This window comes from Dermochelys coriacea, chromosome 22 (genome assembly GCF_009764565.3).
Source record: "Dermochelys coriacea isolate rDerCor1 chromosome 22, rDerCor1.pri.v4, whole genome shotgun sequence".
NCBI lineage: Eukaryota > Metazoa > Chordata > Testudines > Dermochelyidae > Dermochelys > Dermochelys coriacea.
The window spans coordinates 16,829,602-16,855,432 of record NC_050089.1 but is presented as its reverse complement, the minus strand read 5'-3'; the positions used below and the strand labels follow the sequence as shown (position 1 = coordinate 16,855,432).

General features: G+C 55.0%; 3 protein-coding genes across 4 annotated transcripts; 2 read left to right on the top strand and 1 right to left on the bottom strand.

Moving 5' to 3' along the window:
* Window positions 1-1,340: 1,340 nt before the first annotated feature.
* On the bottom strand, window positions 1,341-6,718 carry APOC3 (apolipoprotein C3). Of its 2 annotated transcripts, none has more exons than XR_005289981.2 (4): window positions 5,059-5,154; window positions 3,802-3,867; window positions 2,846-2,974; window positions 1,341-1,762 (listed from the first exon to the last, which is right to left on the bottom strand). XR_005289981.2 is itself a non-coding variant. In XM_043500974.1 (4 exons), the coding sequence occupies exons 1-4, from the start codon at window positions 6,701-6,703 to the stop codon at window positions 1,663-1,665; spliced, it is 321 nt and encodes a 106-aa protein (XP_043356909.1). In that variant the 5' UTR covers window positions 6,704-6,718; the 3' UTR covers window positions 1,341-1,662. The 2 variants fall into 2 exon arrangements, 1 of the variants encoding a protein (XP_043356909.1); XM_043500974.1 differs by lacking the exon at window positions 5,059-5,154 and adding an exon at window positions 6,676-6,718 and having other exon boundaries at window positions 2,846-2,972.
* Window positions 6,719-11,757: 5,039 nt separating this feature from the next.
* Window positions 11,758-14,688, top strand: APOA4 (apolipoprotein A4). Its single transcript, XM_038380802.2, has 4 exons — window positions 11,758-11,867; window positions 12,333-12,427; window positions 12,751-12,877; window positions 13,486-14,688. The coding sequence occupies exons 2-4, from the start codon at window positions 12,379-12,381 to the stop codon at window positions 14,411-14,413; spliced, it is 1,104 nt and encodes a 367-aa protein (XP_038236730.1). The 5' UTR covers window positions 11,758-11,867; window positions 12,333-12,378; the 3' UTR covers window positions 14,414-14,688.
* A 1,075-nt stretch (window positions 14,689-15,763) lies between these two features.
* APOA5 (apolipoprotein A5) lies at window positions 15,764-24,149 on the top strand. The gene is made up of 4 exons (XM_038380819.2): window positions 15,764-15,925; window positions 21,345-21,420; window positions 22,144-22,255; window positions 23,207-24,149. The coding sequence occupies exons 1-4, from the start codon at window positions 15,764-15,766 to the stop codon at window positions 24,141-24,143; spliced, it is 1,287 nt and encodes a 428-aa protein (XP_038236747.2). The 3' UTR covers window positions 24,144-24,149.
* Window positions 24,150-25,831: the final 1,682 nt, after the last annotated feature.

Sequence of the window (25,831 nt, the reverse complement as noted above, 5' to 3'; positions counted from 1 at the left end):
GCGGAGCTGGCTAGGACCAGAGCGGGTCAGGCACAAAGGGTTGATTCGTCCAGCTGAGGCCTCACCAGAGCTGAGTCAGGTGGGACAGTTAGCTTGGTGTGAGTTGGGTCCTGCAAATTCAGGTGCTCATTCTCCTGCAGCCATCTTGGGGGTTAGTGTGCATATGTGGGTGTGCGCCCTCCCCCCTCCCCCCCACACACACATCCCAGCATCACACCAAGATGGGGCGTCAGGCCAGGTCCTGGTGCCCGCTGCCCCCTCTGTAGCAAAGCGGAAGGGCTCTGTGCGCTGCTCTCCTCACTGCTGTTGAGAGAGCATCTGGCAGCCCTGCAGTGCTGGCTGTAGCCTGAGCCTTTATGCCCCCTGTTGTCCTTGTTTCCGTCTGCTTTCAACCTGCTGGTGTCAGAGCCAGGCCATGAGCCCATTGTGGGGGTCTGCCGCGCAGCAGTGCGTGTCTGCAAGGGGAGGGATGCAGCTGCGTTGCACAGCTCTGGGTTTTGCATACAATAACCGCCCACCTGCCTATGCTTGCTGGAGGTTTAGATAAACCCACATCTTGACGGTAGCCGGGAGAACAGCCACCCTGCGGTCTGGCCCAAGATTTTCAGATACCTTGAAGGGGCCTGATCCTGAGCAATTTCTGAAAATCCAGCCCCCTTTCCTGTGTCTCGGGTGGGGAGCCCCCAACAACAGCAGTGGCTTTGTTCTCTACCTCAAAGCACATTCTAGGCTGCCATTGTTAAAGCAGCATCTTCCCATGGGGCCAGGTTTCCACTAGATAACCAGCACCCAATCCCGCGTCCTCCTTTCGCTAGAAACGCAGCTGCGATTCCTAGGTGCCAGAAGGGTTGGAGGGGGGCATGCACAGAAGGCCTAATGCTGACTTCATTCATTGCCATGCAGCGAGCTGGGATATGCCACTCATGGGCGTCTGCGTCCACAGCTGGAGGATTGAAGTCGGGGCTGGACTGGGAGCCAGAGCACTCACCTGAATCCCAGCCCGGGGGGTGGCGGCTCATTGGCCAGTAAATCCCATTCTGGGCAATTGTTCCCAGTGACCCAGTTACTGGCAATTGACCCAGTGCTTAAGTTGTAATGAAAGAGGTCCTGGCGCTCAAGCAATTGTTTTTTATTCATAACTGATGCAGCAAGCCCAGAGGTGCCAGGACTCAGCCCTGTCCAAATCAAGCACTGCCTTTACCTAATGATGGGTATTGCACAGAGAATACATACAGCTTCTCAAACACGGTGCTGCTTGCTCCCGGAAGTCAGTTTACTGCATACAAGCTGTGTACACTCTGTCTCTCTGCAACACTCCAGTAAAGGCCACCAAATGCATCTCAAGTTTACTTCATTTTATTGCAAGACACATGACAAACTTTGAGTTATGATGTTTTATAAGAGGAAAAAAAACCCAGCCTCTCCAAACCAGCACACCAGCTGGAACCAAAACTCCTGTGCCCCAGTGGAAGTAGTATATGACCACACCACACTGAGTGGAGATTGAGCTACTGAACAGACAGGCACGTGGGAAAGCGCTTAGATGGACGGATGCTGGGCTCTCTGCCAGAGCAGGGCGTCAATTTGGTTACAATTTGCATTGCGCATCCTGCACCTGCCCTCATTCAGCTGAGAACCCGACCAGAGCTGCTGATGTGGGGCTCACTGCCCAGGCATCTGTTGCTCCCAGAGCGTAGAGATCTTGTCCTTTAGTACACCCCAAAACTCGTGTATGTCCTCAGCACGCAGGTTGACCCAGTCCCTGGAGGGTTAAACACACATTGGGGGGGAGCAGAGGAGGAGGTTATATTAAAGGGGGGGCCGACATGCAAAGGTTGAAGATAGCCACTTCAATAATATGACTCTGCAATCAAGCTGGGAGTTACACCCACCGGGGGCCAGAGAGGGAAGAACAGTTTACTGGGCATTGTGGGTCTGTGGCTGTCCTGGTGCTATAAAATGCTGCTTTAATAAGCAGTACAGGGTCACTGCTGTGTGGGGCATGGCTTTTATAATCATGCTGCCTAGACTGAAACGCTGAGAAACCCATTGTCCCTAAGGCATCCCCCTGTGGGCTGAGGAACGTGCTGGACTGATGGGACTGGTGCACTTAAGCCACAGAACAAGTGCAGCAGGAGTAAGGGCAATGCCAGCTTCCCCCATCCTGTCCTGGGGTCACAGGGACCATCTGTCCATGGCCTATTCAGTCCTTGCCTTTTCACTGAGCTGCCAATTAGAAGACAGACTCATGGGGTATTTTGTGTCCTCAGAGGGACTGGCCTGAGCCCCCTGCTCTGTCTCGTGCCTATGCCCCAGGATTAACCAGTTTGCATATTCTGGAGCAGTCAGAGTGCTTGGGGTTTGCTGCACCCCATTGCCTCGGCGTGACAGCTCCCTCCCCCAGCTCCTGACACAAGCGGCTGGGTACGAGAGCCGGCCAGGTGTTTGCCCTCGTGGAGAGGCACTGCGAGCAGACCAGTTTCTAGGGGGCCTCAGCCAGCACAGGTGTAACTTGGGTGCTGATCCTGCGGCGCCCATGGCCCTCACCTGGAGCTGTGGGACACTCAAGGTCCCAGGAGCTTTGTTACTGGCTTCCTGGGCCCAGGGTTGTACCCCAGCGTGTTCCACACTGGTGAGCAGGGGGCTCCTGCTTGCTGCTGCACTGGGGCAGACCTCTGCAGCTCCAGGGGCTGCTGGGCACTGCCCAGCCTGTATCTGCCCTGGCCTGATCGCCAGGGTTCTCGTACACTGGCTGGTGCCTGGGCAGGCAGGGGATGGGGACGGGGACAGGCTTGCGGAGAGCGGTAGGGGAGGACCCCTGGGCCAGAAGGGATGGGGGGCGCACCTGGCCTGCTGATCCACCTCGGCTTTCTGGACCTTGCTTAAGGCGTCCTTGGCAGTCTGAGCCACGTGCTGGACGTAATCTTGCACCTTCTTCACGATGGTTTCCTCCCCTCCACTGGGGGCATCGCCTCTGCAAGCACAGACAAAGCCATGTGTGTCGGGGAGGAGGGGGTGGGAGGTTATGGGGGTATTAACAGGAGTGTCGTTATGTAAGCCAAGGGCGGTAATTTCTCCAGCTCAACTCAGCACTGGGGAGAGCTCAGCTGGAGCCCTGGGTCAAGTTCTGGCTGCCCCACTGTAGGAGAGATGTGGACAAACTGGATGAGAGTGCAGAGAAGAGCAACAAAATGACCAAAGATTTAGAAAACCTGGGCCATTAAAAACCAGGATTTTTAGTCTTGAGAACCAAGAAGATGGGGAGGGACCTGATACAGTCCTCAAATAATGTTAAGGGCTGTATAAAGAGGGTGGGGATCAGTTGTTTTCCATGTCCACTGAGGCAGGACAAGGAGAAATGGGCTTAATCTGCGCAGGGGAGATCTAGGGAGATATTCGGAAAAAACTGTCCAACTCTCTAGGGGGAGTTAAGCTCTGGACCAGGCTCCCAGGCAGTTGTGGAATCCCCGTCACTGGAAGGTTTTAAGAACAGGCTGGACAAACACCTGGCAGGGACGGTCTAGGTTCTCTGGTCCTGCCTCAGCACAGGGGGATGGGCTAGGTGGCCTCTCGAGGGCCCTTCCAGCCCCACATTCTGAATCCTCTGTCTCGCTGCTGCCTTGTAAACTACAGGACTTCCATGGGGCTTTCCCTCCAAATCATGGGCTGCATGATTCCCTTCCCCTTGTCCCCACCTCCCCCCGCAAACCTGCTCCCTCCCCCCACTCTTCCCATCTCTTGCTTATACCCAATTCCTTCCTCCCCCCTTCCCCTTGCCCCTAGATGGGGGGCAGCTCTTACGTGCCACGGCAGCAGCAGTGCCAGGCCCCAGGAGAGTGAGGAGGAGCAGGGCCTTCATGGTGCGGGCTGAGGAGAGAGCAGCAGAGCGTGAAGGGCTGCAGGGCTGTCCCAGTGGACAGCACCCCCACACGCCGTAATGGCAACCTCCCTCCCATCCCCCCACCCACACGCCCCCTGGATCCAAAGCCAGCCAGCTCCCTGCTGGGTATGGTGCAGCGAGCCCCCCCTGGCTTCAGGGCATGTGCCTGCCCCCAGGCCTCTTCCTGTGCCCCCTCTGGACACATAGGCACAGCCTGCCCCGGGAGCCAGCGGCTGCACACCCAGGGGCTGTACGGTGTCAAGGCCAGCGCTCACGCCCCAGCCCCACTCCAGCCTGGCATGTGGAGAGCCAGGAGGCGAACGGCCACCGCGAGCTGAGCTGGGGGCAGAGCGGGCAACAGGGCTCAAGGGGGCTCTGAATAGACAGGCACCCCCTTCTGTCCCCCCACACAGGCCCCAGCCCAGCACCACCAAGCTGGGGGAAGGACACTGTCTCCCCACAAGCACACTGGCTCTGCTAAGCTGGGCTGGGGCTAGCCCACAGCCTGGGGTCTCCGCCTACAGCAGCTCCCGCCAGTGCCCTGATCTCTGAGTCCACAGGCTACAGCATGTGCGTGCCGGGGAGAAAGGCTGGCAGCTTCCCCGGCAGAGGGGGCTGACGGCCCCAGCCAGGCCAGGCCCTCTCCAGCTGCAGCAGGCACAGTCCCCTCAGGCAGACTGGGTCCCGTCCTGCTTGCCCCAGCATCGCTGCTCGGAGCTGGTGACGTGGGCTGGGACGTGGCCAGGCACGCGGGCCCCGGAGCGGCGCTTTGCAGCTGGCTCAGAACACACGCAGGAAGGTTTGATGGTCCTGTCTGCAGGGGGGGAGTCATGCCATTAAGTTGCACACACCTCCCGGGGGTGGAGAGCGCCCCTGCCCAGGGCAGACCAGGCAGGTGCCTGCACCCGCTGCACGTGGGTGTGCACAGAGCTTAGCGCGAGGCAGCAGCTGATGCCCAGCGGCATTGCCAGGGCATCCAGCTAGGACTCTGGAGGCTGGTTCACCGGGGGCAGGACTGGCTTTTCCCTGTTATCTCTTCCCCTGTTGCAGCCAGGCCTGCTTTTCCTTTGCAGTGATGCTCTGCGGCTTGAAATGCAGCTGACTCACCTCCAGGTGGGCGCGAGCCCCAGCCATGGCCCCCCAGACCCAGAATCTAATGTGTCAAACTCCAGGCTTACCTGGCTGCGTTGCTTCCTGGGCTTTGCTAACCAGCTAGCGCCCCGGCTTCACGCTTTATACCCGCCCTAGGAAGCGGCCTCCAGGGGACGTTTGGGCAAAGGTCAGTGGGGTGGCTTGGCCGGACTGAGGAGGGGGGTTGCATTTATGGCTCACTTGCTTGCTGCCAGGCATACTCAGGGTCAGGCTGCAGGGCGCCCTCGGGGAGTTGAGAAATCCCTCAGCGAACCGGGGCCAAGGCTGTACACACACCCACACCCACACTGCAGCACGAGGCCCTGTGGCGGTCAGTGCAGAGCAGTGACAGGGCTCCCATCCCTGCTTTGCAGAGAGCCTAACTCCCTGCAGTCACCGCCTTATCTGGCTCTCCCCTCCTGGGGGTGGGCCCCAGGTGAGTGCTGCCAACAAAGATGCTCCACTCCCCAGCCTGTCCTCAGCTCCCTGACCAGCCGGGCCCAGGGGAGGCTGCAAATCTGTATGTGGCACAAGAGTGACCTCCAGTGGCCTGCGTCCAGCTTGCATCGGCGAGCAGGGCACTGGGGCCAGCCACGGTCTGCCCTGGCTCTGGGGGCAGGCAGCGTCCGGGCTCGCTGCCCCGAGGGCCTGGGGCAGGACTGCACTGCTGGGTGGCACGCTGGCCCTGTGCTCGGCAGAGCGGCTCCTGAAGGCACCAAGAGCTGTGGGAGGCCCTGGGCTGCTCCCCCATTGTCCTGGCCGGCGGGAGGGGCAGCACCAGCACCTCAGCAGCGGGGAGAGGGCGGCAGGGCCCACGTGGGAAGCTGGATTGCCTGGTTACTGACGTTACTTTTCTGGGCCTGGGCCAGCTACTCCCCCATGGAGAGTGGAGACCCAGGTCCAACCTGCTTCCTCCCAGGGAGGGAGAGGAGGAGCAGGGTGACCCTGTCCGGATGACCCTCTGGCTCTGGCCCAGGTGGTAGCCCCCAGGGCTCCAGGCCAGGTCATGCCCCAGCCATATCGACCCCCATAAGCACCAGCTACAGCCCAGCTAGCTTCCAGGCAGGGCCCCACTGCTGGAGCACGCCCAGCAGAAAGGAGCCCAGGCTCCAGCAGAGGTGAGATGGGTCGAGGTTTGGAGGGGAGGCCCCTGAGGCATATTACAGCAGCAAACAGAGGTCCCAGCCCTGTGCAGACACAGTCCCTGCCCCAGGAGCTGGCAGTTTAAGCAGATAGACTGGCCCAGGAAGTTCCCCCTTTTCATAAGTGGGGAGCAGAGAGACTTGCCCACAGGGGGAATAATTGGTAGCTCTGGGCATTGAACCAGGACACCTGGGTTCCCCACCAGCACTGTAACAAGCAGCTCAGCCTTTCTGTGTCTCCAGGCTTGCTGGGTTTGGTAGGGGAGGGATGGTATGGGCCACTTGCACAGACCAGCCCTGCCAGCCTCCCACTCCTCAGTGCAGGTTTGCATTTGCTTTGTTCTCAGCATGAGCCGGGACATCCTGCTGCTGCTGGCACCTTCCTCCCCGAGGTCTCTTGGTTCACAGCTACCTGGTGTCGTGCACATGGGCCTTCTATGGCCAGGGCAGCAGCCGGGACTCTTTGCACTCTGGTGGCGTCATCCCCACTGAGCCCTGCCGCGAGCCCGTCACCCCACTCACCTTGTACTGTGAACCGGTGATAACACATCGAAGGGGAGCTTCAGCCTAGGCCAGGGAGGTCAGCGGGGTGCATCTCTGGGGAAGCTCTGGGTTGCAACTGGCTGGAAGATGAGCTGTGGGGAGACATTTATATGTGAACTAGGCAAAACTTGGGGGGGGCCTTGCGCAGACGCCTGCAGCTGTGCCCATCTGGCGCTCTCCAGGTCTCCCTCGGCACTTGGATCGCTTGTCTTAGGCTCAGGCTCCATCTCCTGCTGCGGCTGTTCATTCCACTTCTCAGGGCCTAACCGCACCCTGTGACATCATAAGCAGCCGCCATGGAAACGGCTGTGATGTCACAAAGAGAGGGCTATGATGTCAGGTGGGGGATACGCCTTGGCGGGAGAGTGGGGGAGCCCATTTCAAGCCCTGTCTCAGTGCTGAGCAGCTACTCTCATCCTGCAATCCTGAGCCAAGACTCCTTCAAGGCGGGTTGCTCTATAGCACAGGGTGAGGGAGGGGAAACTCAGCAACTCAAGCAGGCAACAGCAAGACAGCGAGTGCCATCCGGGGGGTGGGAAATAGACCTCCCCGCTAGCCCACAGGCCCCCCATGCATGCTGGTCACGAAGGAGACCCATGGCTGCAGCCCCCGGGTCAAGGGGCAAGCTGGATGCGTGGCCAGGGGAACGGGGCTAGTCTTGCCCTGTACACTTTCTAACTGGCCCCACAACTGGGGAAGCTCCCAGAGGGCTAAAGGCACATTTTCCCCCAGTCTCGGCTCTGAGGCCAGGGGGGGCCTGTTTGTTTGCAGAAGCTCGTTTTGCCAGGTGCCCAGGGCAGTGGCGGCAGGAGGAATGCTTAGCCAGGGCACTGGCTGTGTCCCAGCCCAACGGGAACTCTGTGCTGGGTGAGGGGACCCTGTTAGCCATGTCCAGTTGGGATCCTGCTTCTGAGCCTGGTCACTGGTGGTTGTAGCCACCTTACCCACAGGAGGGGGCTCGCCCACTCAGAGAGGGCAGAAGGGCATGCATGTCCAGCCTGGACTCACCTTCCCAGTGCGGGGTTGGGACAGGCCCTCAGCCTTGCAATGAGCAAGAGAGGAAAGACTCGGCACGATCTCTGCTGCCCTGGGAGGGGTCCTATGGGAGCGTTGTGCAATTACCACTCTCTAGGGCTGCACTGGGCGCCCCAATGCCAGCCAGGATTCCCGCGGGGTGGGGCTGTGCTGAGACCGAGCTGCAGAGCAGCGGGTGTGTTCCTGCAGCGCCTGGCAGCATGGAGCAATGAGGATGCTCTGGGCTGGCAGCGCGCAGGGAGCTGTGGGGAGTGCCTGGGCCGGAGATGCTGTCCCAGGGGCTCGCCATTCTCCGCTGGCCGAGCTGGTGGAACTGCAGGTGGGATGGTGCCGCTCTTTCCCTGGCCCAGTGATGGTTTCTCCAAGCAGATATATTTTTAGCTTTTCCTTTTTCTGGGTCCAGTTTGTTTCCAGAGTGGGGCAATTCCAGGGGTAAAAATGAGCCTCTGGCAGCTGGCTGCACAGCGCCTTAGCTCTCAAGGAGAATGAACTTCCTGAAGCTCAGTCTGTTCCCTGGTACAGATTTGGACACATCACAAAAGCAAACTTTGATTTCATACAGTGGTGCATAATTGTCAAGAAGAGGGTGGGAGACTGGGGAGGCAGCAGGTCAAGACTTTACGTGCATCAGCAGATCCAGAGTGCAGGGGACGGGCTGGAGACGGGGATGCTCTGGGTGAGGGGTGAGGTGCGTCGGCAGAGCTGGGCACAGGGAAGGGCTGAAGACGGGAGTGCTGTGGGTGAGGGGTGAGGTGCGTCGGCAGAGCTGGGCACAGGGAAGGGCTGGAGACGGGGATGCTCTGGGTGAGGGGTGAGGTGCGTCGGCAGAGCTGGGCACAGGGAAGGGCTGGAGACGGGAGTGCTGTGGGTGAGGGGTGAGGTGCGTCGGCAGAGCTGGGCACAGGGAAGGGCTGGAGACGGGGTTGCTCTGGGTGAGGGGTGAGGTGCGTCGGCAGAGCTGGGCACAGGGAAGGGCTGGAGACGGGAGTGCTGTGGGTGAGGGGTGAGGTGCGTCGGCAGAGCTGGGCACAGGGAAGGGCTGGAGACGGGGGTGCTGTGGGTGAGGGGTGAGGTGCGTCGGCAGAGCTGGGCACAGGGAAGGGCTGGAGACGGGGGTGCTGTGGGTGAGGGGTGAGGTGCGTCGGCAGAGCTGGGCACAGGGAAGGGCTGGAGACGGGGGTGCTCTGGGTGAGGGGTGAGGTGCGTCGGCAGAGCTGGGCACAGGGAAGGGCTGGAGACGGGGGTGCTCTGGGTGAGGGGTGAGGTGCGTCGGCAGAGCTGGGCACAGGGAAGGGCTGGAGACGGGGGTGCTCTGGGTGAGGGGTGAGGTGCGTCGGCAGAGCTGTCTGGGAACCCTGGGACGGACCAGATGGTGCTTTCTGTAAATCAGGACTGAAGTGCGTGAGCAGGGCCAGGTGGTAGCAGTGTGCGTAGTGCACCTCTGCTCTGGTTCCATCACATAGCACACACCTAGGCCCACTGCCCTCATTAAGTAACAGTCTGAGAGGCGGGAGTGGAGCAGAGCTGAGCCTTGGTGCATCCAATGTGCACTCAGACTTTGCCTCCCGCCCTGCCTTGGCAGTACCACGCTGGAAGCCAGGACTTTGACACCAGCATCTGGTTAGCAAACACCCACAGACCATGTTGCTCAATGCAGCCCTTCCCGAAGCCAGCAGAGCAGTGGGGCATGGTCATGGGAGACTGACCCTGCTCTGGGCAGGAAAACCAAATAGCCACTTTTCCCCTTAACAAACCCGCCCTGCCCTGCCCTGGAACACAGCTGGAGGTTTGGGCCAGGCTAGATTTGCTCTGCACCCATCACTGGCCTGTGGCTAGCAGGGCACTGTGCCTGCTGCCTGGGGCAAAGCATCTTGGGCCTCATCCTGCAGTGTGCTGAGCATGGCCCCTGCTGAGCACAATCCTCAGGCCCTGGCTGAGGCAAAGCTAAAGGAAATGCTAGACAAGCAGCACCTACATTGCTGGCCACTACGCTAACGGTTCCTAGGGCTCCCTGGGCTTGTGCAGCACGGAAACATTTCCACCTCCTGGGGGATGCTACTGGGCAATTATTCTTTACTGGGCGCTGATGGCTTCCTCTGACATGTGCCCCTCGGTCCCTGCCAGGTTGGACACCATGCGAGCTGGGGCGGGGGCGGGGGCAGGGGGGCAGGAGGGCTTCCAAAATCAGTTTCTTTTTGTCCTGAGACCTTGTTGTACCCCTGATCCACACCCTGCCCCCAGCCTCCTCACACACTGGCCCTGAGCATGCTGTGGGGTTAGAGTGGGGCTGGGCCTGTCCAGTGCCAACGCCTCATACGGAAATCCTGGGCGTGCTCCCTCCTCCAGGCTCCCTGTTGCCTCCTCCCGCAGGATATGCAGCAAGTTGCACTGGTCCCAGTGTTCCCAGAGCCATTTCACGCCCCTTCCCCCTGTGCACACACCGCGCGCTTGTCTGCAGCTCCAGGCGCACAGGCATTCAGCACTCGGGTCTGGCTGGGTGCACGCTCTGTCCCTAGCTGCCCGTATCTGACCCAAGCATGCACTGCTAGCACCCGCCCTGCTGGGCAGCTGGAGAATCAGGCCTGGGCTGTTGGCGTTTCTTTAGCCTTCTTGGAACAGGTTTCTCCCTCCTCAGCTGGGACCCTTGATCCAGGTGAGCTGGGGCGGCAGCCCATCACCTGGCCACCTGCAGCCTGGGGAGTGGCCAGGCCTGCTAGGCAGTGCCTGAAGAAATGGCCCATGGGGTGGGGGAGAGAAGGACCCACACTGAGTTTTGGAGCTTGGTCACAGTGACATCTTTTTGCACGACATGTCGTCATGCATGTCCCTCCACACACACACCACCCCCACCGTGTGGCGGGTGTCTTGGAACGACAAATAAGGGGTAGGATCCCCAGCGGGTGGCGATCGGTGCAGATCCAGCAGAGTCACTGCACTGCTTCACATCAGCTGTGGCTCTGGCTCTGGCCCAGTGGCCCCTGTGCTCTGTAATGACCTAGCGATGATCTGAGCTGATGTCCCAGACGCCCCGGGGAGGGACTCAGCACAGAGACTTTTCTTCTCAAAATCCCGGGATGGATGTATAAGGCCGTCTGAAGCTAGGGTGTGGTGGCTCTGGCAGGGTTTTGGTCTTGACAGGGACTCCAGTGCACCTGGGAGCTGAGCTCCATGAGGGCAGCGAAGCTGGCTGGGGAGGGGGCAATGAGGACCCAAGGGTGGAACTGACATTAAATGTACTTTGCCCATGTTACAAAAAGGGGAAACTGAGGCACTGAGCCAGGTGATGAGCCTTGCTTCAGGGCCAGTGGCGAAGCCAGGAGGAGAGCCTGAGTGCTCTGCATGCCTCCCCGCCCCGTTCTTACCACTGTGCAGCAGCTTCACATCCCCCTGCAAGCAGGATTACGGGCATCTGAGCTTCACAGTCATTTGTTTCAGCAGGCGCATCTGCAAGCAGTGCTGGAGACTGATGGCCAGGGAGGTCAGGGACAGGCGGGCTCTTTCTGGAAGCATTTTCTCAGCAGAGGCTGCCAGTGATTTTCCTGCCAGCTGAGAGTTCCCCTCCTGTATCGGATGGGAAGACAGGCAGCCCAGGACTTGGCCTGGCCTCTGTGCCTGGCTGGGCAAAATGTGTTTCACTCTTGGTCCTGACCCTGCAAAATAAAAAGCACTTTCCCAGTGCACACGACCAGAGCAGCCCCCTCCCAGCTGTGCAGAGCTACCTGCTGTGTTGGGCTGATGAACACACCTGTCCCCAGCTGCTGAGGAGGAGGGAGATGGTTCCCCCTCGGGCTTGGTCTATATCGGACACTGTCAGCCACCTCAGTGGAAAGTCTCAGACACGAGCCCAGAAAATGGCCTTGGCAGGGTCCAGTTCTGCATTTCCCTCTCCTGTTTCCACACCTGTTGGCTGCCGTGTAGTGGCACCTGGTTCCCTGCAGTGCTCCCCCACTATCTCCAGCATCGCGTCCCAGCAGATAACGACACACCCGCACACACGTCAGGAGCTTCCACGTCGGGCCCTTACTAAAGTCCAAGCACTGGGGACTGTGTCACCAGCCTGCGTGGAAGCCACTGGGGACTGCTGGCTGTGGTATAAATACAGGTCGGCAGGGCACAGCCGAGGAGCAGCAGCACGGGTAAGCGGGCTGGAAGGGGCAGCAGCAGGCAGCCTAACCCCTCTGGCAGGGAGCTGCGGCAGGAGCCCTGAGACGGCAGCAGCGGTCCCTGTCTCTGGCTCTTCACTGCACAGTGCCTTGTGGGGGAAAGGCTGCAGGGGCATCGGACCAGGGGTGCAGCCAGGAGATGGGTGGCTACGGGTCTGTCCAGAGGATCAATGGGTGGGTGAGATGGGGTGGGCACTGGGATCCCAGCCTCTGCAGCCGTTCCCAGGTCAGCAGCAGCCATGGCTGAGCTGCAGGAAGCTCAGCCCGGCAGGAAGAAGGGGTGCTTCGGGGGGGACGGGGATGGGGGGACTGGAGGAGGGACAGAATCTCAAGCAGACCCTGCCCTGTGACAGCGAGGGGCTCAGCTCAGGGTGGGGGCACTGCGGGAAGAGCAGGGTCAGGTGCACAGGAGACTGATGCATCTTGTTCTCTCTGCAGAGTGGCTCACTTTGCCTGGCCAGTCCCTGAGCCCAAACAGCGCAGGATGTCTCTGAAGGCTGCCACCCTTGCTCTGGCACTTCTCGCCATCACAGGTAAGGGAGAATAGCCTCTCCTGCTGGGCCGGTGCATCCCTCGGGGCTGGAGGCCCTCTGGGGCTGCCTCCTGTCCCCGTCCCTGCATGCTGCTTTGCAGAGCCATGGCCATTCTGGATTCTTTGCTCCTGTCCTGCTCGGGTTGGCTCCAGAGAGTGAGGAGGGCCTCACCGGGGGACATGGACTCAGGCATGTGACTGGGCTATCCAGGATGCTCTGCGAGTCTGGATGGAAAGGAAACCCCTGGGAACAGGAGGGAGGTGGGGCAGGCATAGGGCTGGCTGCATATGGCATTGAGCACTGGCGCTCTTGTTTCTTCTTAGGGGCCCATGCAGACGTCAGTGCCCAGCAGGTGGCCGATGTGGTCTGGAATTACTTCACACAGCTGACTGGCAATGCCAAGGAGACCATGGAGCAGATCCAGCAATCTGAAATCAGCAAGCAGCTCAAGTGAGTGCACTGGAGAGCAGGCCCCTGGCCCCCACGGGGGAATGTGGGTGATGCCGGGATCCGTAGGGAGGGTGTGTTGGCGCCCGTGGGAAGGATGGGACCTGAGCAGTTCCTGGGGCTGGCACAGGTGGAGAGAATAAAGCTCTGGTACCTGTTTCTCTGCACTGGCTCTAGGAGCTCCAACTAGAATAAATAGTAACACCAGAACACAAAGCAGCCATGAAAGAGAAGCCAGCTGCCTGACGTAACAAGGGCTTATGGCCTGCCAGACCTACTGCCCCGCTAAGCAGGAGAGACCCACTCTCATGCAAAACAATGGGGACAACAGGCTTGCAGGGAAACATTGCCTTCCCCAAAGTCAGGAGCAGGGTAGCTGGAAAAGACAGGGTTCCCTAAAGGCACTGAGAGGCAGGTCTGCAGCCAAGGGCTGCTCCGACAGGGGTGAGAGCACAGAGATGGGTGCCCTGGAAATGCCGCTAGATGTGTGAGGTGTAATTGCAAGGGCACAGGGTAGGGGACAGGAACTGCGGGGGGGGGGCAGTGCTTGAGTGGTCAGTGAATCAATGAAAGACACTCAAGGTGCTGAGCTTCATTTCCCCTCCTCCCAGCACCCTCTTCCAGGACAACCTCCAGAACGTCAACTCCTACACGGGGGACCTGCAGAAGAAGCTGATCCCCTTCGCCACCGAGCTGCATGCCAAGCTGAGCCAGGACTCAGAGAAGCTGAAGGAGCAGATCCGGAAGGAGCTGGAGGACTTGCGCCTCAAGCTGTCCCCTTACGCCGACGAAGTACACCAGCAGATCAGCAAGAACATCCAAGACCTGCAGCTCAAGCTGAGCCCTTATGCCGAGGAGCTGCGTGGCCAGGTCAACCAGAATGCGGATTTGCTGCACAAGCAGCTGGCCCCCTATGCCCAAGAGCTGCGGGACAAGCTGCAGGAGAATGTGGACGGCCTCCAGGCAGCTCTGGCCCCCTATGCCGAGCAGCTCCAGCAGCAGATTGACAAAAACGTAGCAGACATGAAAGAGAAGCTGGCGCCCTTGGCCGATGAGCTCCAAGTCAAGATAGACCAGAACGTGGAGGAACTGCGCAAGCAGCTGGCCCCCTATGCCCAGGATGTGCAGGACAAGCTCAATCGCCAGCTCGAGGGCCTGTCCTTCCAGATGAAGAAGGGTGCAGAGGACCTGCGGGCCAAGCTCTCGGAGAGCGCGGAAGAGCTGCGCCTGAAGCTGAATCCTTATGCCGAGGAGCTGAAGGAGAAGCTGCGCACGGATGCTGAGAGCCTCCGCCAGTCCCTGGGCCCCTATGTGGAGGGCCTGAGTGGGCAGATGGAACAGAAGATTGAGGAATTCCGCCAAACCGTGGGCCCCTACGGGGAGGCCTTCAACAAGCAGCTGGTGCAGAAGGTGGAGGAGATGAAGCAGAAGCTGGGCCCCTACGCTGGGGAAGTGGAGGATCATCTCAGCTTCCTGGAGAAGGATGTGCGGGACAAGGTTGCCTCCTTCTTCAGAACCATCAAGCAGATTGAAAACTGAGGGGGTCCCTGAGAGGACTCGGCTTCGCTTCCTATCGCCACCTGCTCACCCTCACCTCCACTGCACAAGACAAGCCACTGTCTACCTCAGAGCCGGGGCGAAGAGCACTGGAACCAGCCCCAGGACAGGCTCAGGGGCATGCCGGCTCTTCTGCAGCTCATGCCACAGAGCGGGAAAGGAACCCGGAGCTGTGAATGCCAGGAGACCTGCACATGCTAGATGACTGTCTGTCTGTGCTGCTACTGACTTTCCTGCACTTGTCCTTACTCCAAAATTGCACCTACTGTATTTGCTGAAATAAAACTGCAACACAGCAATGCACATGATGACTCTGTCCCTCTCTTAGCCTGACCAATAAGAGACTCATTCTGCTACTACGGGTTCTGCAGAGGCCATAAGTTCTTCCTTGGGAACATGGGGATGGACGGGTGGGCAGAGGGGTGCTGTCCCTTCCAGCTCTAGTGGCTTGAGGAAGTGCCTAATTTGTTAAATTAATGAGCCAAGTACACTCCAGTGAGTCTGAATAGGAAACTGGGGGATAAACTAGGCTGGATGAGGGGAGAGTGAGAGTGAGGCTAGTATTTCTTTCTTTCTTTCTTTCTTTCTTTCTTTCTTTCTTCTTTTATTTTCTTTTCTTCTTTCTTTTTCTTTCTTTCTTTCTTTCTTTCTTTCTTTCTTTCTTTCTTTCTTTCTTTCTTTCTTTCACCAGTTGAAAGCCCTATGCTGGGATGTCCTGTGGATACACCTGGGTGATTGCCAATGGGAGGGAAGTGGGGGATGGAAAGGGACTTGCTCCAGGCAAGGCGGTCTGCATGGTCATGAATAATGTGGGGCGTGGGGCTGGGTGATGGAAGCAGGGAGGGGAGTGTGCACAAGACAGTCTCTCTGTTAGGTTGTGGTCCACGCATTGAGCTAGTTGGAGCACTCTTGCTGCAGTGTCTGGGTACTTTAAATCCAAGGGGAAACCCTTTCAATTTGGATTAACATTCCCCTGGCTTACCCACCTGAGAGTGACACCCTTAAAATCGCCTCCTGAGCCCTGGCAGCCCCCAGCCAGCTGTGAACTCTGGTGCATCCTCCAGTCTGCCTCACCCCACTTCCCTGAGCAGCAGATCCTGTGTCCCAGTATTGGGTGGGGTCTCCCAGGGTCCTCTTCTGTCAGGCTAAGACACTTGCTCCCCTGGGAATATGGCACTCTGGTTTTCCTGGGCCCCACTTCCTATTCTAACAGTGTGTCATTCATCTGCAGACAAGGGGCCAAACCCTGCACTGGGGTAAATCGGTGCAGCTCCTTTGAGGTCAATGCAGTTATGCTGCTTTGCATCACCCAAGGACCTAGTTTGAGGGACCATGGAGCATCCCCAGCTGAGGGAGCATGGTTTCCGGACACATGAAGGGCTGCTAGCTACAGACAACAGTGGTGCTCCCTCTCCAGGGGGGAGAAGGGACTGCAGGCTCCATGGTGCATTCATCCCCTTGGCTGAGGCTGCTAACAAGGAGCTAGTTAGTGCTGTGAGTGACGGAGATGCCTGTCCTGCAGCAACTGGCCGGAGACCCACCCACCCATTTGTTTCAATGAGGCCTCTCAATGGCCATTGCATGGAAACCATTTTGGGTGCGTACCAACCGTGGTCGCTGTGACACTGTAATCTAGAGGGATGGATTGCCTACACTCCAGAGCCATCCAGTCCCCATGGCCGGTGTGATAGTGATGTAGCAATGGAAGCCCTCGAATGCGTTGCTCTGAATCCAAACTATATAGCCACATTCCCAGCCTCTGAACAGTCCCCAAACAAGGAGGTGCCTTCATAACTCAGGGTAGGTCAGCCCAGCTCTGTAGTTTTGTTGGCCTCTGTGTGTGTGAGTGCGTATGCACGTGTGAGTGTGCATTAGACTTCTTACGCTGCACTGTCAGCAACAAAGGAGGAGCAGGGCTTTGTCTCTTTCAGACACCACAGGAAGGAAGCCACTGAAGCAGGTCAGTTTTATTTTACAGCCTCATTGATTTCCTCTGGGGTGCTAATCTGACACCTGTGGGTGGAGGACTTCTCCTGCTGGCTGCTAACAATCCTCAGGCCTTTATCATCATCATCATCATCCTCATTTCTGCAAGAGATGGAAGCGAGGGGAAGCTTCATGGCATTGCACTGGTTTTAGCTCAGACTGCCCCTTGCGTCTCTAAGGATAGCCCTGCTAAAGTCCAGGCCAGCGTGGTGCTAGGCAAACAGCATATATAACGGTATTGGGTTATCTAGCTCCCACTAGGCATTCCCATTGCTCAAGGGCCCCCAGGAAGCTAGGTCTATCTATTAGCATTCCATGAGGAGGGTCAGACTGGGATTAAGGTTATTGGCCCTGGGGTGGCAAGGAGAGGGCTTTCTTTGGCAGCAGCAAGCTAGCTCAGGCAGTTGTGAAGATGAGTTACTGTAACCCACGTCCCCTCTGAAATAATGGCTGGATTTCTGCTGAATGCACAACTCACTCCCCAAAGTGACTTTGAATGTATTAGTCTTTAAGGTTGTTTTTGTGGATACAGACTAACACGGCTACTCCTCTGAAAAGTTATACCGAATCTGTTGTTTTGACCTGCAGTCAGGCTGCTTTCACAAACGAAGCAGTGTTAGGCTGACTCTGTATTTGCATGGGAGACGCCAAGGGATACCTCGCTGCAGAGGGAAAGAGTGATGCAGGGGCCCCAGTAAGCTCCTGCTCTGTGTTTGTACAGTGCCTGGCACAATGGGGTCTCGGTCACTACTGTAATACCAGCACTACAGACCAGTTATGTGGTTTAGATACCTGCTACTCTCAATGTCCTGCTCCTGGCTGGGCTGCTCTGATCATTAGTGCCCACACCAGCCACCTTCACCCATCAGAAACACAAGTTAACTCAGCACCAGAATCGATTTCATGAGGTGCAGGGTGCAGGTAGAGCCGTAGGAGAGGGATGTGGACGTGGGGGCAGCAGGGCTGGGAAACGAGGGCAGAGAGAGACAAGCCCACGCACATCACTGAAGGATGGGGAAGGCCTGTGGGAATGGCGCATGAGACCTAGGCTCTGAGCTCTGTGCAATGCCCCGCACGGTGAGACCCTGCTCTCAGGTGGGGGTCTCTGGGGTCTACACACCTGCATCAATAAACAATAAACTTCTTCCCTCTCTGAGCAGCTTTTCGGCTCTGGCAGGTAGAGGCGGAAAGTTGTCCCCAGCTCCTGGCTCTTTGGTGGCCTCGTTCCAGTTCCCAGTGGCCGGTTCTGCATGTCACCAAAAACACCAGCCTCATTCTCTGAACTAATTGGCCCCCTTGTGGGCAGTCTCAGGAGTGAGGCAAGGGGCTGAATGGACCCTGGAGACTGAACGCCTCTCGCAGCCCTAAAGGGGTCGGTGTGAGGCTCTCTGTTAACGCTGCGGAGCTTTCCAAGGGCTGCTCCTGTCCTGGAGATGTGGAGAGGACCTAGATCCAGGCCACCTCGCCCCAGTGCTACATTCACATGAAAAATGTTTTAAATGGAATTATAATAATGGAAGAAATTGACAGACTAGGGCCAAGTTCCTCTGGGGGCTGGAAAGTGCCCTATTAGAGGGAGTTATAATAGCATCACGCAGGAGCAACTCCCCAGCTACCTATCCAGGCTGGAGAGTGACTTCAGGATCAGGTGGAGAGGAAAATGGGGGTTCAGCAGAGCCCTGTGCCCTGTGAGCCACTCCTGTTTGCATGGCTCAGGGGAGAGAGGTGAACTTTGGTGTCAGAGGAAGGTCAGTGACTGCCTGGAACTTCATCCTTGCCTCAGGCTGGACTTTGCCAAATACGTGGATTGTCACCTCCTCTGATCTGCATGCAGATAACACATTGTCACTGGGAATGAGGCTGAAAACATGAAGTACTCTGTCTGCCTGTTTCCCAGAAGGGCCTTAGGTACTAATATGATACAAAAGCTAAATGAGGTAAAGGTTTGCAGATCAGTTCTTGGAATAAGCAAATCAGAGGTGGAGCGACAGCGTCTGGGGGGTTTACTCCTGTCACTGTTTACAGAGTTTGGTTCATTTCCCTCAAAACAAATATTTCCAAGCTTTTTTTTTTGTATTTCAAATGCAGTGCCAGCAGCCCAGTGCTTGTGAGCAGCCCTGCACTAACACACCAGTGTGCCCAGACCAGAGTTCACCAGCTATTACGTTGCTTTGGTTTGCTGTAGCAACCTGAGCCCAGTGGAAGCGTATAGATAACATATATATCTTAGTAGCAGTGCACAGTCTAGAAGTCAGCTTGGAGATTGAAGCACCTTCACTGCCCTACACAGTTTATGCTGCACAGAGCCCTGTGGCTCTGCATCTGGTTATATTAGTGAAGCTCAGGTAGGATCCTCGTACATCTCCATGGATCACCTGTGTGCTGGAGATGTATTGGAGCCATCAGGCTGACTACTCTCGCTGGCTCCTTCCTGCCTTGCCTGCTGTGTTCGGTGTGCTGCTGTTCACTGCTTCTACATCAGTACAGACACAGGGGGATGTTAAATGGGGTGACGGGTATGAAATGACCCTCCTGAGTGCTGGGCATTTCCTAGTCTGCCAGCCTCAGGAGAAGCTCTGGGTGGAGAATCTGAAATGCCAGTCAAAGGTGCCTGGAGCTGACGGCCCACAATTTATTCTGAATGTTTGAAAATGGCTCAGTTTTCGAAAACGCCCTCAAACGTGGATTTTCACTTTAAACTGGCCCCACTTTCACTCAGCATGGCTGGTTTTTCAGTGACAAACATACTTTTTAAAATACTGTTTACAAAATTTGAAATTGTTTCAGCGGTTAAAATACATGAATAAAACATGCAAAAAAGTTAAATTTTGGGTGTTCTGGATGGAAAAATAGCCATTTTGCTGAAATTGGGCCAAAGATGAGCTGTCTGGGTTATGAAATGGCTCAGGACACAAAGGCACCATTTTCCCAAATCTTTTCTCCCTTTTGTTATTAATTATTACTATTTCATATTTATATTCACTAGGTTCCAGCTGGGATCAGGGTCCCATTGTGCTGGGCATTGTGCAGACAGATACAGAGAGGCGGTTCCTGCAAAGAAAACCTTCTGGTGGAAAGATGGGTACTATGGCTACAGCCCTGAACTGGGACTCAGGAGATCTAGGTTCAGTTCCTTTCTGTCAGAGACTCCCTGTGTAACCATGGTCAATTCACTTCATCTCTCATTGTGCCTCTGATCCCCAGTTGTAAAGTAGGGACAATAGCCCTTCCTTTCCCCCCACTTTGTCTGTAAGTTCTTCAGGGCAGTGACAGACAGACTCTCACTATGTGTTTGTAAAGCATCCAGCACAATAGGTTGTCTGGCACATACATTTCTGCAGCATGCAAAGGGTTAACTTTGTTTGTAAGCCACTGGGGAGGGAGGTGGCTGGCTGGGAAAGCTGGAACTGAACTGGTCTGGCAGATGGGTGGGGTGAGGTTGGTGAGTGATCTGGGAAAGCCAGTCAGATGACTGGTACTCACGTCATCCCTGAGAATGTCTTTGAACCTCCACGTTGTATTTACATGGAGTGAGGTCCAAAGCCACTGGCTCTGCAGAGGCATATGGGATCTCTTGTCACCTGAGCATTTCTGCCTAATACTGATCCATATATAAAGGAGCAGCATATGACGGGGTCCAACTCACAGAGGACAGCAGGTGAACAGCAGCTAGGTAAGGTGCAGGTGATACAATTTGTTAATTCTGCAGCAGCTCAAGGCATTTTCCGGGGAGTGTTGTGTAGAGGTTAGAGCAGAAGTCTGTGAGCCAGGACTCATGGGTTCTATTCCCACCTCTTGAAATGTTACCTAGTGCTTAGGGACACTGGGAGCCATGTTTCCTGGGTTCCATTTCTGCATCGGGGGGGGGGGGGATATGGTTTAGTGGTTGAGCAGGGAACTGGAAGGACTCCTGAGTTCTAGACCCAACTCTTTCATTGACACACTCTATCTAGGTCACATCTCTGTGAGCCCTAGTTTCACCAGCTATAAAATGGGATAACAATGCCAATCTACTGTGTGCTACAGTGTCCTGTGATGCTGGATTACTTAGATTGCAAAGCTCTTTGAAAGCCTTGGATGAAAGATGCTTTAGTCGGGTATAGTGCTCTTGTATGGATTTCCACAAGGGCATAAACCTGTAAGGTGTGAGGGTGGTCTCACGTTAGAGCACCCTAAGGAGTTTGGAAATGAACCTGTATCAGAGCTTTAGAGTTTTCCATGACGTCAGTGGACGGATCTGTTAAAATGGTTTTCCCTGAGGTTGTTCCCAGATACCCAAAGCTGCCTTCTGAGTTATCGTCTTGAACACAGTGCCCAGGGCAGAGCTGAGCTCTCTGATCGTTTGGAAAAACTAATTTCAAACCAACGGTGATATTGACACAAAGGGTTGATTACACGAGTGCAAACTGAGGTCACCAGTGCTCTTGTCACAAGGACCACTGAACTTGTGTTATTATTTATTTATGTGTATTATGATATTGCCTAGGGAGCCCTAGTCATGGACCAGGAATCATTGCTTGTGTGCACCATTTGCTCTCACTCAGAGGCAGTTTATCTTGCTGACCAAGGGGGCCAGTTTTTGATACCCTTACTCACACTGAGACTACCTTACACCTTGAGCGATCCCACTGAAATAAAATCAATGAAGTGGTCAGGTGCTACTCAATAGGAGGGTATCAGAATCTGGTCTCTTTGGCTGTATTTTACATTCACTATCTGGATTTTGTGCCATCCAGCTGCAATTTAAATCCCCACCTGAAATGTATTTGAATCTAAAGAGAGTCACTGCAAAAAGCAGCAACCCAGAAAGAAGATCCAGGCATTGGAAAATGAACCTGGCCCCACCCATGAACCGATAAAGTGAAGGCAAAGCCTGGGTCATGGCAGGAACTCCACTAACTGCTTTCTGGTTGGTTTCTCTTCGCAGAGTCGCCACCCAGTGACCAGACAGACCATGCCTCACAAAGCTGCACTTCTGGCTTTGCTCCTGGCCATCTTCTCAGGTTGGTGCTCTTCTCTATAACAATGTACAGGGACTCAGTTCCTGGCTCTAGACACGAAAGGTGAAGGTCTCCCTGCCCGCTGGGGATTCAGCCCTGTGGCAGGGGTCCCTGGCTGCTTACCAGAGGATTGCAGCTTAGCGAGATAGTATTTTGGAACAGGAAATGACAAGTCCATTGTCCCATCTAGCCCCAAACGAGAAAGGTGTCGCAGTAAGATGGCCCAGTCACGGGTCCCCAATGTGTTGCTCCTTTGATGCTCTCGCTGTACCCCAAGGCTGGGTAGCTCTGACCCTGTCACGGGAGTCTCAGGCGCTTTTCCTTTGACTCTGCCTCTGGACCCAACATGTGTCACTGGCCTCCACTTCTGTTGTGTCATGTGAGTCAGCCCCCTGACGAATCTTTCTGGTTATGCTGGGCCTGGCACCCAGAACTCCCACTGAAGTTAATGGGGGCTGCAGCTCTGGAAATCAGGGCCTTTATTACTTTGGGGAGGGGACGCCCCTGGGACTTGTCAGTGTAGAGAAGACTCCTGACCATCCCAGGGATAAAATGTTGTCTCAAGGATTACAGACTGTGAGCTCCATCAGTTTAAGAGCAGCTCCCAACACCAGGTCTTCCCTTCACAGAGCTCCTCCATACCACCTCCCTGCTACCAAGCTCATGGTTTGCCACCAAGGCTCTCCCGAGGTCATTCTGTTAAATGCTCTTGTTCCACCCATGCAGCTTCTCAAGCTGAACAGGTGAGGAATGGGTTCTGGGATTACCTCAGCCAGCTCACTCACGACAAGGACAGCATGGCACATACCCAGAGCATGAAGCTGGACCAAGAGATCAAGTGAGTACCTCGTTCCTGGGGTTAAAGAATTAGTAGGTAGTACCCTCAAGCCCCTTGCCCTGTCAGAGATCCAAGCACATCTGGCTCCTGCACTATGCCTTCCAATTGCTTCCAGGCTGATTGGTTTATTGATTGATTTTTAGAGAGGTATAGTGCCCCTAAAACCTTCATATATATATATATATAGGCATTTTGGCATTTCCAAAAACAAATAACAGATGTCGTCAGTTGACTCAATACTATCCATGCTCCTTATGTGGCTGGAGGTCTCCCAGCTGGCCCTACTCAATAATGACTGAAATAAAACAAAGAAAAGCCCAGTGGAAACCAAAAAGTGATTTCTGCAGCTCGGCGAACATGAGCTCTGGCCCAGCAGCCAAGACCGGGAGTGAGGACCGCAGGCAAGGGCTCTCTGCTGCAACAAGGCAGCGAGACTGGCGTGGCTGTAATATTGGTTAGCCCAGCAACACCACAGGCAAGTGCTATGCAAACAGCTCTCTGAGGGCTCTCTCCCTGTACTCCTCTATTGCAGTTGTGATACCCCAATTCAGCTCTGCCAGTGCCCCTCACTCCTGACCTACATCCCCTCCCTGCTATTCACTCATAACCCTCACCCCAGCTCTGCCAATGCATCTCTTTCCTAATCTATCGCACTACCTGCTTGCCTCTCCTGAGCTTAGACTCATGACGAATTTTGCCATGCAGTTTTTGTTCTGTGGGCAAAGTCCACAAGGGATTAATCTAAGATGAGACCCACCAGACGCATCTTCACTTATGACGCAAGGCCCAGGTCTCAAGGGGTGAAAAGTTAGTGCTTTATACATCCTAGAGTGACCCCTTTCTTAATGCAGTGCCTAACTGTACAGCCATTATTTCTAGTAAAGTGACAAAAGTGCTAGGACGAGGAATCAGAGCTCAGGCAGTTAAGTGTGTGTCTGTTGTTTCTTACAGAAAAGTGAAAGAAAGTATCCAAGAAGGAGTCAACTACATGGGAAATCTCCTTGAGAAACTGGCCCCACTCAACAGAGGACTTCAGCCACGGTTCTACCAAGACTCTGACAGCCTGCGAAGGCTCATCAGGAAGGAGCTGGAAGGCCTGAGGGTGAAACTGTCTCCTTATGTGGATGAGGTGCACCAGAAAATCAGCAAGAACCTGGAAGCGCTTCGCTTCCAGCTGACCCCATTCACCGAAGAGCTCCTGGACCAGGTCTTGCTGAAATCTAGGGAGCTCCAGCAGCACCTCACCCCAACTCGAGACATGAAGGCCCAGTTCCTGGAAGGCGTATATGAAGTTCAGAGGTTTGTGGCTCAGTATGCCAATAAAATAGCCTTTCATACTGACCAAGTGAAGGAGGTCTTCCATCCGTACGCTGCCAGACTGGTAAATGAGATCCACCGCAACATGGAAGAGCTCCATAGAAACGTCATCCCACACACCAAAGTCAGCCCGGAGAAATTCAATCTGTACATCCAGGAGCTCTCTGAGAAGCTGACCCAGAATGCCAGGGATCTCCACCAGAAGATCCAGAGGAATCTGAACCACCTCAAGGAGCAGCTGCATCTTTACCCCAGTGGCCTCAGGGAGCACATTGCTGGCACTACTGTAGACCCTAACTGGGCTGTGGACACCTACATGGAGGGCCTGGCTCAAGAAGTGCAGCAGAGAATCGAGGAGTTCAGAAGGGACACGTTCCTCCAGATAGATGACTTCACCAGGACCATTGACCGGGAGACAGAAGAAATGAAGTTCAAACTGTCTCCACTGTCCTCGTACTCAGAGGAGTTTCAGGACAGCTCAGCACCTCTGGAGGACTTGCATGTCCGGCTTGACTCTCTGTGGAAGGATATTTCCCAGAGTTTAAATGAGAAAAGCAGCGATTTACAATGAAATCCTGTACCTGTGTATAGAGAGGGGTGTGCATGAGTGTGTGCGTGTGCTCGTGTGTATGCTTAAACCCATGCCAGTGGGAAAGAAAAACTGTCAAGAAGTCATGTCCTACTCTACTGCACTGTTGGCTAAGGACACTTGTGGCCATGACTTGGACAACTATAACAATAACATGCCATCAACATGGCTCCTCGTGCCACATAAGTACAGTTCTTTTGTCCAGTTGCAGTGCTAGTCCAGAGTTCTCAAATCTGATGGGAATTCAGCCAGCCTCTCCATCATTGCACAGCAGTCCCCTGTGGCTGAAAAAACACTGCAACCTGCTCTCTCTTAGGAAAATAAAGTCACAAAGCCACCCTCTGTCAGAAGGATACAATTCTGTGACTCCTTATCGAATCATTTGACAGGTTTCAGAGTAGCAGCCGTGTTAGTCTGTATCCGCAAAAAGAAAAGGAGGACTTGTGGCACCTTAGAGACTAACAAATTTATTTGAGCATAAGCTTTCGTGAGCACAAGAGCTTATGCTCAAATCAATTTGTTAGTCTCTAAGGTGCCACAAGTCCTCCTTTTCTTTTTATCGAATCATGCAATTTTACTAAAATAATTCCACAAACCATCTTTGCTGCAGTGTTTTGAAAGCCAAATGGTCAGAGTGCTTATCTCAGCAGCAGGAAAGAGGGAATAAGTATCACACCTGTAATTACCTAAAGCAGTGATTCTCAACCTTCATTGCACCATGACCCCCCTTCTGACAACAAAAATTACTACACAACCCCAGGAGGGGGGACTGAAGCCTGAGTCCACCCCAGCCCTGCCACCCCAGGCTAGGGGAAGGGGGCAAAGCTGAAGCCCAAGGATTTATGACCTGGGCAGGAGGCATGTAACCATAGCCCCTCGGGTTTTGGCCCTGGGTGGGTGGGCTCAGGCTTCGGCTTCAGCCCCGGGTGGTGGGGCACGGGCTTTGGCTTTGGCTCGGCCCTAGGCCCCAGCAAGTCTAACACCAGCTTTGGCCCTGACCCACAATTTGAGAACCTCTGACCTATAGCATACACTATATATGTATATATGTATATAAATATACATTTAGATATATGGCCCAGTTTTATAAAACTTACTCACATTGACTTCAGTGAGACTACTCAGGTGAGTAAGTACTAGTCAGTGGGAGTACACAGTCCAGAATCTGGTCCATACTGTATATCTTTGGATTAATACAGAGTTGAAATGTTGAATTATTTTTAAACTCTTGAAGCTGGACTTCTAGACTTTAACAATCTCCAGTGTGTTACTAGAATGAATAGTACAAGCTGCTAGTGTACTGTATCCTATGTAGGTTACGCCACAGTGTTAACCCTTTCCTAGCACATTCTGTGTATATATAAAATATCCCTCTCTATAGTCACAGCATTTTTTGTGGAACAATCAATGGGAATTCAGGTGTTTGGATGTTGTAAGTCACCGCCACAACAGTATTGAGAGGCCATTTGCTATATCAGTTTTATAGTTTCTTCCCCTGCAATTTAAACGACTGTCAAATCTGCTTCAATAAAGTTACATGTTGTTAGATTTCTTTGGAGTTGGTTTTTCCTTTTTTTTCTGTTGAAATTGCACAATGAATACATTATCACAATGTGTAAACTGTTAAAGGCTATGTAGGAGTCACATTGCTTTGTCTCTCTCTACTATTC